General features: G+C 46.4%; 1 protein-coding gene across 1 annotated transcript in view; it reads right to left on the reverse strand.

The window, feature by feature from the left end:
* GPC4 (glypican 4) overlaps window positions 1-2,173 on the reverse strand; it is a 171,189-nt gene extending 169,016 nt beyond the window's left edge. The window contains exon 1 of the mRNA XM_068250946.1: window positions 1,793-2,173. Within this exon, the coding sequence (XP_068107047.1) occupies window positions 1,793-1,943 (151 nt within the window). The 5' untranslated portion in view covers window positions 1,944-2,173. The remainder of the gene's footprint in view (window positions 1-1,792) is intronic.
* Window positions 2,174-8,771: the final 6,598 nt, after the last annotated feature.

The following is an 8,771-nucleotide window of genomic DNA, read 5'->3' on the forward strand; positions in this document are numbered from 1 at the left end:
TAAAACCAGCCCCTTGTTTCCTGTATGTGATTCACACAAGAGCTGCCTCAGGGGTCCTTTCTACCTGACCCCACAGTTGCAGTAAAATGAGTCGGCATGCCATCAGCTGTCTTCTACAGTCTATGTGGCCCATTAGCCAGCAGTGGAAAGTTGAAATGACCTTCCTAGCATATCTAAAATAGCAAGCCAGGACAGTTGAGGTTTTGCTTTGTGCACAATATCAGTAAGCTTGCTTCCCAATACTTGTTACCATGTACCAGGGTAGTACAGCGGGCTAGTAAGCAATCCTGCCTCGCTATAGTCCACGTTGCATTCCCAGCCAGGTCACTATCTGCATGGACTTTGAGTTCACCCCATGTTTGTGTGGGCTTCCTCCAACATAGCAAAAACAAAGCTTAGGGACTCTAGACTACAGCAATCATGTTGGATGGTGAGCTCCTTTGAGGGACAGTTCATTACTAGTAAGTTATTCCATGTACTTTTTAGAGTGCATCTGCAAATGTCAGCACTACACAACGTAGATAAATAATTGCAGCCAAAAGAATAGTGTTCACACTTACATCTTGTACCCATGCAAAATTGTAGTAGTTTTGTAGTAAATGGCTGTCAAGTTTCAGGCTGTCATTGCTGTAAAAAGTGGCAGATGTTACCCAAGCCAATCATACAATCTTTGGTTCTTCAAACTTACCATTTTAATGTAGTATAACAGCTTATCAACACAATATTACCAAAGTATTTTCAATCTGTTGGATTATATATTATATAGTATTACACAGATCTGGTAAATCTGTACAATCAAGATTACAGAGTGGATGCCCCCTGTGCAGCTAATCGTACACTATACAATTTTTGTTGCCCAATTAGATACTAGATTATACAAAAACATTTAAATTGGGCTAAAGTTGTGTTTTCTATCAGCACAGTGACCTACATTCTGTGATCGGCAATGGAAGTACTCAACCATGTGAATCGCAGCATTGATCATTTAGTGCATGGCAAATTTAAGTTCATATACTCTGACAACTGGCTACGAAAGCTACATCACATAGATTTGTAGCAGCTACATACAGCTGTAGCTAATGTTATCCAAGGCCACTGTTGGCAACTAAACCATCCATACCCCCAACACGATTGTTCTGTTGACTTTTTCACAACTGGCGAGTGGCGACTTTTTACATTACAATCGTTTTCCATGATATTGTGTAACGTCACTTAAAAATTCACTAAACAATGTTTAGCAACACATGACCATCATGTCAGATCCCCAAACGACCGATCGCTCATATCCCCCATAGACTCCCACAGCAATTATTGAAATCGCAAAAAACACTTGACGATTTAGGCCAGATGGATCAGGGAACGATCATTTGTGGGAGATCGCATGCACCATCAGGCCAAGGGTACTTCGCTTATGTGTCATTAGTGGCAACTTGTAGCCACCCACAAATCTCTGCTACACACTGTGGCAGAGCCCCCCTCCCCATCCTGAGTCCCGACTGGGAACAAATCCTTGTCGCAGACTTATGTGGATAGCTGCAGACAGCTGAGCTTTCACCCCCATAGCGACATGCACAAATCTCAACACTTCCCATTGGCCTTCACTGGAACTTCAATAGCCTATAAACAGGTAAACGATATTCCAAAGGTGGTTGCAACGCAGTATCACATGGGCAGAGAGGGGCAGCACATCGCTGTCTGTAGATGGCCCAACACAGCAGCAGGCAACAAAAGGCTAGGAGGCAGAGAGGAGCAGCCACATCACCCAGCAGAGCCCCCCATGTACAGCACTCACCACTGATCTCATGCGACGGGACATCGTTCTGATTAAAGCCTTTGGACGCGTAAAGTTTCCGGACCTCCGAGCAACTTTTGCTGGCAGAGACGCTGAGGCTGCTGAGTGCTAAAGTGCAAAGTAGTAGAGGGGAGATAGCTATCCGCAGCATGGTGGTGAAGGCACGGCAGTATAGAGTCCCGGGACTTGGAGGAGAGCACACAGCACGGATCCCTCTTCTTTATGGCACCCAGGGGTGGCTGCAGTCTGCGCCTCGCACAAGCGACGACCAGGAGAAGTTAGGAAAGTGCTGTGGAGCCCCGTGGCTCTGCCCCCGCTGCCGCCTCCTGATTGATTGGCCGGAGAGCAGCACTCTTCTAACTTATCCGCCTCCTCCAGCGTGTGTCCGGGCGCTCTGTGTACGGAGCTGGGCACAGGGAGCACGCATGCGCATTGCGGCCCGGCATGGAATGCTGAAGGGAGGGTGGTGGGGGACTCAGCTGTTAACCCCTGCAGGGAGTAGGTTTGTGCTGCACACAATACGTGCTGTGTTTATCACATTACTCAGGAATGCGCATTAACCCATTCATTCAGGTGTGCAATTTGGATTAACACCTTCCTAACTGGATCACTTTCTGCACTGCTGGGTCGCGTCAGCTTAGGATTCGCCACAGAAAAGGGATTTTTTGTTACCTGTGTTTGCTTGCCACTGAGGAGGGATGACTGGTTTAGGCCTGAGGACAGTCCCATAGAAGCTTAGGCCTCAAACAACTTTTCAGAGTTGTTCCAATTGATTTCCTGAGTAGTAATACCACATTCACACTTGGACTATGGTTCTTACCACCCATCATTAGTTCCCAACAAGGTCCTGTCACATTGTTTTGATTTGTTGTTTGTGCCTAAACATGGTGTGAGGTTTACAACCAGGGCAGTTACTATGCTAAATTGCACCCAGGGCGAGGGTGTAAAAATTGCGCCCCCTTCACCCCACCAAAGTGGACTTACGAACCCTTACTCTTTAGGGACAGTCACCCAGCCACAGGTCACAAGTAGACCTGCCTACTACTTACTAGTGACCAGCCGCTCATCCAGGAGGAAGCAGGGACCAGGTAACACACAGGCAAAGAGATCCCGGAAAGCTGACTCCTCCATGGGCGCCGCGCACTGACAGCCTGCAGTAACGCTACGGGTCATCAGGTGTCATCATGCAGTGGTGACGTGATGATGACTTGACGTCTGGTGCAGGCAGCCCAGGAGGAGTCAAGGAAGGTGATCGAGCTGGCAATCTTCTTCCATTAGGCTGCACCGCATGTCACCAGCTCCCTAGTGGTTATGTCCTGTTTGTGCCCCTTCTACTACTTTCAGGTCTGCACCCAGGGTTAATGAGTTTGTTGTTTAGTTAGTTGGTGCGTGGAAAATACAGGTTTAGTAGACGGTTTGTCTTAGGGTCAGTAGTGCCTGGTATCAGCACGGTATAGCTGTAATGCTATAGTCCACGGCCGCATACCTGCAAATCAGGTGCCAGCAACAGCCGGACTCTGAATTACATGTCCTCCCCTGAGTTGCTACGACTCGGATGGGAAATAGTATTTAAAGAGACTCTGTAAGAAATTTTTCAGCCTTAGTTCTTCTATCCTATAAGTTCCTATGCCTGTTCTAATGTGCTCTGGCTTACTGCAGCCTTTCCTAATTGCACTGTCTCTGTAATAAATCTTATCTCCTTTCCTCTGTCGGGCTAAAGCCTCATCTACACGCGTAGATGAGGCTGCGAACCGGCGGCTCGATTAGCCGCCGGATCGCCTCTTCCGCGTACCCGCCGCGCGTGCGCCGCATACGATTCCCTGCTCGTCCCTGCCGGCGCCGCTTATCTTCCGCTCGATTCCCTGCCATTGTCCCCTCGCGGGGTGCGAGCAGGGAATCGGCGGAAGCAAGATCCGTCCTGTTGGATCTTATCAATCGAGCCGCATCAGTGGTTTGATTGATAAGGAGCATCGCAGCCACATTTACGTGTGTAGATGCGGCTTAAAGAGACACTGAAGCAAAGAAAAAATTATGATATTATGATTTGTATGTGTAGTACAGCTAAGAAATAAAACATTAAGATCAGATACATCAGTCTAATTGTTTCCAGTACAGGAAGAGTTAAGAAACTCCAGTTGTTATCTCTATGCAAACAAGCCATTAACTCTCCGACTAAGTCTTAGTCGTGGAGAGGGCTGTTATCTGACTTTTATTATCTCAACTGTAAGAGAACTGTTTACTTTTTCTCTGCTAGAGGAGAGGTCATTACTTCACAGACTGCTCTGAAAGACTCATTTTGAATGCTGAGTGTTGTGTAATCTGCACATAATATAGAATGATGCAATGTTAGAAAAAACACTATATACCTGAAAATAAAAGTATGAGAATATTTTCTTTGCTGCTAATCTTCTAGTAATTATTCATAGTACACAACCAATTCACTATATCATATTTTTTTTTTTCGCTTCAGTGTCTCTTTAAGGCTTGAATGTGTGGAATGTGCAGGGCTGCTTGTGATTGGATAGAAGCGATACACACCCTCTGCAGGCCCCCTGCACACTCTGTATGACTCACACACTCTGTTTATGGGCTGGTGCACACCGAGCGGCTTTTTGGGCGTTTTCAGATCCGCTTGCGGCTGCGGATCTGCTTGGTCAATGTATCTCAATGGGGTGGTGCACACCAGAGCGGCAGGCGTTTTGCAGAAACGAAAAATGCCTGGGTGAGGCATTTTTTGGATTTCGGATGCGTTTCTGCCTCAATGTTAAGTATAGGAAAAACGCAAACCGCTCTGAAAAACGCCTGTTCAGAGCGGTTTTGCAGGCGTTTTTGTTACAGAAGCTGTTCAGTAACAGCTTTACTGTAACAATATATGAAATCTACTATACTGAAAACCGCAGCAGCAATCCGCAAAACGCTAGCAAAACGCCTCATAAAAATAAAAAAAAGCGTTTAAAAATCTGCTAGCATTTTGCGGATCTGCTAGCGGGTTTTGGTGTGCACCAGCCCTCAGTGAGCCTATCACAAGCTGGTTAGTTTGTAAACACTGCCTAAAACTGTTAATTACAAGCCAGGATTGCAGCAGAGAGTGGCAGAAACAGCACAGAGGGGCACAGGAGAAAATAAGGAATAGAATGGTATGCTTTTTAGTGTAAGAATATTAGAGTACAGATTCTCTTTAACGCTGCTGTGAATTTCAGCGGCAGCAGGGTGAGCCGTCATTCGGCTTATCCTGCCCCCAATGTGCTCCTCTATGGGCACCAGAGCCTTCCCTCTACTTGGGTATGTATCTAATCTGATGTGAGTTTGCTTGCTTGAGATTTGCTTTAAAACAATTCATTATCTGTGGATTGTGATTGGTTGGAAGAGGAAATTAGCTCCTAATTCTCAGACATGTTAGTTAGATCAGAATTGAATTTTGGTTCATGTACTAGGCCATGCTTTGGATGGTTCTCGGCCACGGAGGCCACCACTGCCCAAAATGTTGCATGTGTACAGAAGCCCCTGCCACACCCCAATGCGTTGATGAGAGATTGAGACTGCTGGATTGTGTCAGCCGAACACAGGCTGGATCTGCTGACCCCTCCACACACACACATACTCTCCACCCGCTCTGTGTTGCTTCATTGTGTGCCTCACCATGTGCACTTTGTAGCAGTGGCATAGCCAGGGGCATAACTAGACTTAATAGGGCCCCCTGCAAAAATGATAGCATAGAGCCCCCTTTGTCCCCGAACCACATGCGGGTCATGTAATCGTGAGCCGGCAAAGGGCAGCAGAGAGTGTTCTGCTGTGAAACAGCGTCTGGAAGCAGGAAAAAATTACACATGCTCCTGCTACTTGCTGCTCTGCACGGCAGGAGGAGGTGGCAGGGACTTTTTTTTTTTTGAGTGAACGGTGAGGTTTTTTTGTTAATTGGCTACACTTGCGGTTGGGGAGAGGGAGGAGGAGGGGCCCCAAAACCTCCCCCCCTCCCCCCGCAGGGATGATTGCTATGTCCATCTAAGGAGCTATGGGCCCAAGTGCAAATTTCACATTAGGCCCCCTAAGTACTCTATACATAACAATTGATACGGTGCACCAAAACCTGCCAAGGACAAATATTCAAAGCATCTGTAGAAGTTATTATTACCAGCACAAGACCAAAAAAAGCCAATACTGTGGTTGAGCGAAGGCCCCGATGCGGACACAACCTCTGCAACCCCTATTGCTACGCCCCTGCTTTGTAGCAACAGAACAGATCACTAATCTACAGGTCTATCATCTGTACAGAGCTTAGCCCCAAACTGTTGCCTGAGGGACTGTACATTAATGGATCGTACACATGCTTGACTACAGTCGGCTGAGGCGGCCATTAACGACATGTATACAGTGACTCGTGATCCGACTGCCGGAATAACTCACCCCCTGCAACAGCCAATCCCATCTACAGTGTCTACACAATGCCCCTCATCCTTCCGCCTCCCTGCATAGCAACACAGTGCGTTGTTAGCTACACAAGCATCTGTGCAGCCTGGCCCAGCGATGTCGCCCAAGGGGATCAGGTCCCGGTCCCCAGTCAACAGAGCCAGATCCCCAGTCAACCTTTTAGGCAATCTATTTGCCATTCATTAATCAGTGGGAAGGGAGTACTATCTCAAAGTGTATGGTGGCCCATCCAGCCAGTCATTTGTTTTTGAAAAGTGACCTGCTCCTTGTTTTATTCAGTTAATTATGTGACATCATGATGTGACATCGCTAAACAATAAATGGAACAATAAGTTATCAGTCATAACCAATCGGTCGGCAGAGGAATTTATACACAGTTCTTGTTCAGATCGTTCTTCAGATCAGGAGTGTATATTGTCTTATGTGTACTAGGCCTCAGTGGTCTATATTTACCATAGCTGGGAAATATGAGCAGTAAACTGTAGAAGATGATTGGCAGGGGCGTAGCTAAGGAGCTGGGGGCCCCGATGCAAGTTTGCCCCTGAAGCCTTCTATACATAACAATTGCTATGGCGCACCAAAACCTGTCAATGGAAACTACAGTGTCAGAGGTGCAAGAAGGGAATAGGGAGCAGTTTGTTAATGATTATTCAAAGTATCAATAGAAGTGATTATTATGAGCACAGGACCAATAGAGAGCTAATACTGCAGTTGAGGCAGGGCCCCTCGGGGCCCAAGGGCCCCAATGCAGTCGCAACCTATGAACCCCTATTGCTACGCCCCTGGTGATTGGTTTGCAGATCGTCGGTTAAAGCATTGCAAAGGGTTTGCTCAGTATTGATTTATACTTAATAAAGCTTAGCCGTTCAGAACATGACAAAAAAAAACTTGGCAATTACATGGAGGACTGTAAACATATTTAACTAGTGCAGAGTCAGATTAAACCAAACCAAATAGCCCATAGCCTAGGGTGGCAGGGTTGTCAGGGCGGGACCCAAATGCAGGTTGTCACATGTCTGTAACTTTATGGAACTAATTTACATCCCTAAACCTGGGCTGGCTATAACCTATGCTATTTTGATGCAATTTATTCTTTCTTTGTCCCCTCCAGCTTTTCTAATTAGCTTCAATTAACACTTTTGTTTTTTTCTTACCTGCTTATATCCTTTGTGTACACATCAAACGGTTTTTCATTAGTTGTTTGTTGACACTGAAAGAATATCATTGTGTGACTCTGTGAAAGAATAGGGATAAGGATATTTAAACTTGTTTGGGGTTTTTAGGGCTCTTTTCCACTTGCAAGCTCGATTGCGCTGTGAACTGTCAGGAACGAAATGCGATCACACTGAAAATTGTGCAGGTCGACCATTGTGTAAACAATGCGTTTGGCTGAGATAAACATTCACTTCAGGATCTTCCAGCAGTGTGTCAAGGCGGTTGTACACACAGTAGATAGATATCACAGACTTCTATCTGCTCTTGCATATCCTATTGCCCCTGTTAAAGGCAACATGTGGTTGGCTAGCAGTGCGTAGAGGACGCAGTGTGAGTTTCTGAATTCACATATAGCAGGTTGCCATGGTTACAGAAAGCTATCCCAGTTCTTCTGGTAAAAAATCTGCCTTTCAGGATTGTTTTTTTAATCTGAAATGGTAATTTGTCAAGTGATACGAACACTCGTATGTTAATGAGATGAGCAGTTTATGGTCAGCCATTCCAGCCAACCAATCAAAGTATTGTGTCTGTCTATAGGCCACTTAAGGCCCATACACACAGCGTACAAATGTCTGTACAGACACGTGTTGAGCGACAGTTCGTTCGTGTGGACACGGCAAGCGACAAAGGCCTCGATTCATAAAACTGCCTGCGAGCGGGGAAAGTCGAGCGGGGAAACACCGCTGTCGGTATTTCCGCCTTCAGGGTGGTAATTCATAAAAATTTAGCTACTTGTGATATACGTGCGGAGATACTCCGCTGTAGGCAGGCGTTAGGCTGTCGGGAGACGTGCGGAAACAGGGGAAGCAGGCGGAATCCCTCCGTGCGGTGTTCTCTCTGCAGCTGCTTGGGAGGTCTGTCCCATTCACTGCAACGGATTCCGCACGCTTCTCGCCACATCAGAGGTAGCGGTAATACCCGTCCGCATACCGCTACCTCTAATCTTTATGAATTGACATTTGTTACTGTTGCTGTGATAATCACCGCGCAAGGCGGTGATTGATCACTCTGCTCGCAAATGTCGGCTTTTCATGCGGAAAAAGCCTTTATGAATGCATATTTTGGTGTGTGGTCGGTAAAGTGAGCGTTTTTTTGCATTTCCGAATGCGGGAATGCTTTATGAATCGAGGCCAAAGACTGTCAGCAGACTCTCTGCAGACACAGCCATGTTTGAGTGATTCAGCTGGTGAATCTCTTGTGACTTTTGGCAGACAGCTCCCGTCGGGTCTTCACTCTTTCTGTTGTCACGTGTGTACAACTGTCACAAACTCGAATTGTCGCTGCCTTAAATATACTGTTGTCTCTTGTCTGTTTGTCACTCCTCACAACTACAGAC

Source organism: Hyperolius riggenbachi, chromosome 8 (genome assembly GCF_040937935.1).
Source record: "Hyperolius riggenbachi isolate aHypRig1 chromosome 8, aHypRig1.pri, whole genome shotgun sequence".
Classification (NCBI taxonomy): Eukaryota; Metazoa; Chordata; class Amphibia; order Anura; family Hyperoliidae; genus Hyperolius; species Hyperolius riggenbachi.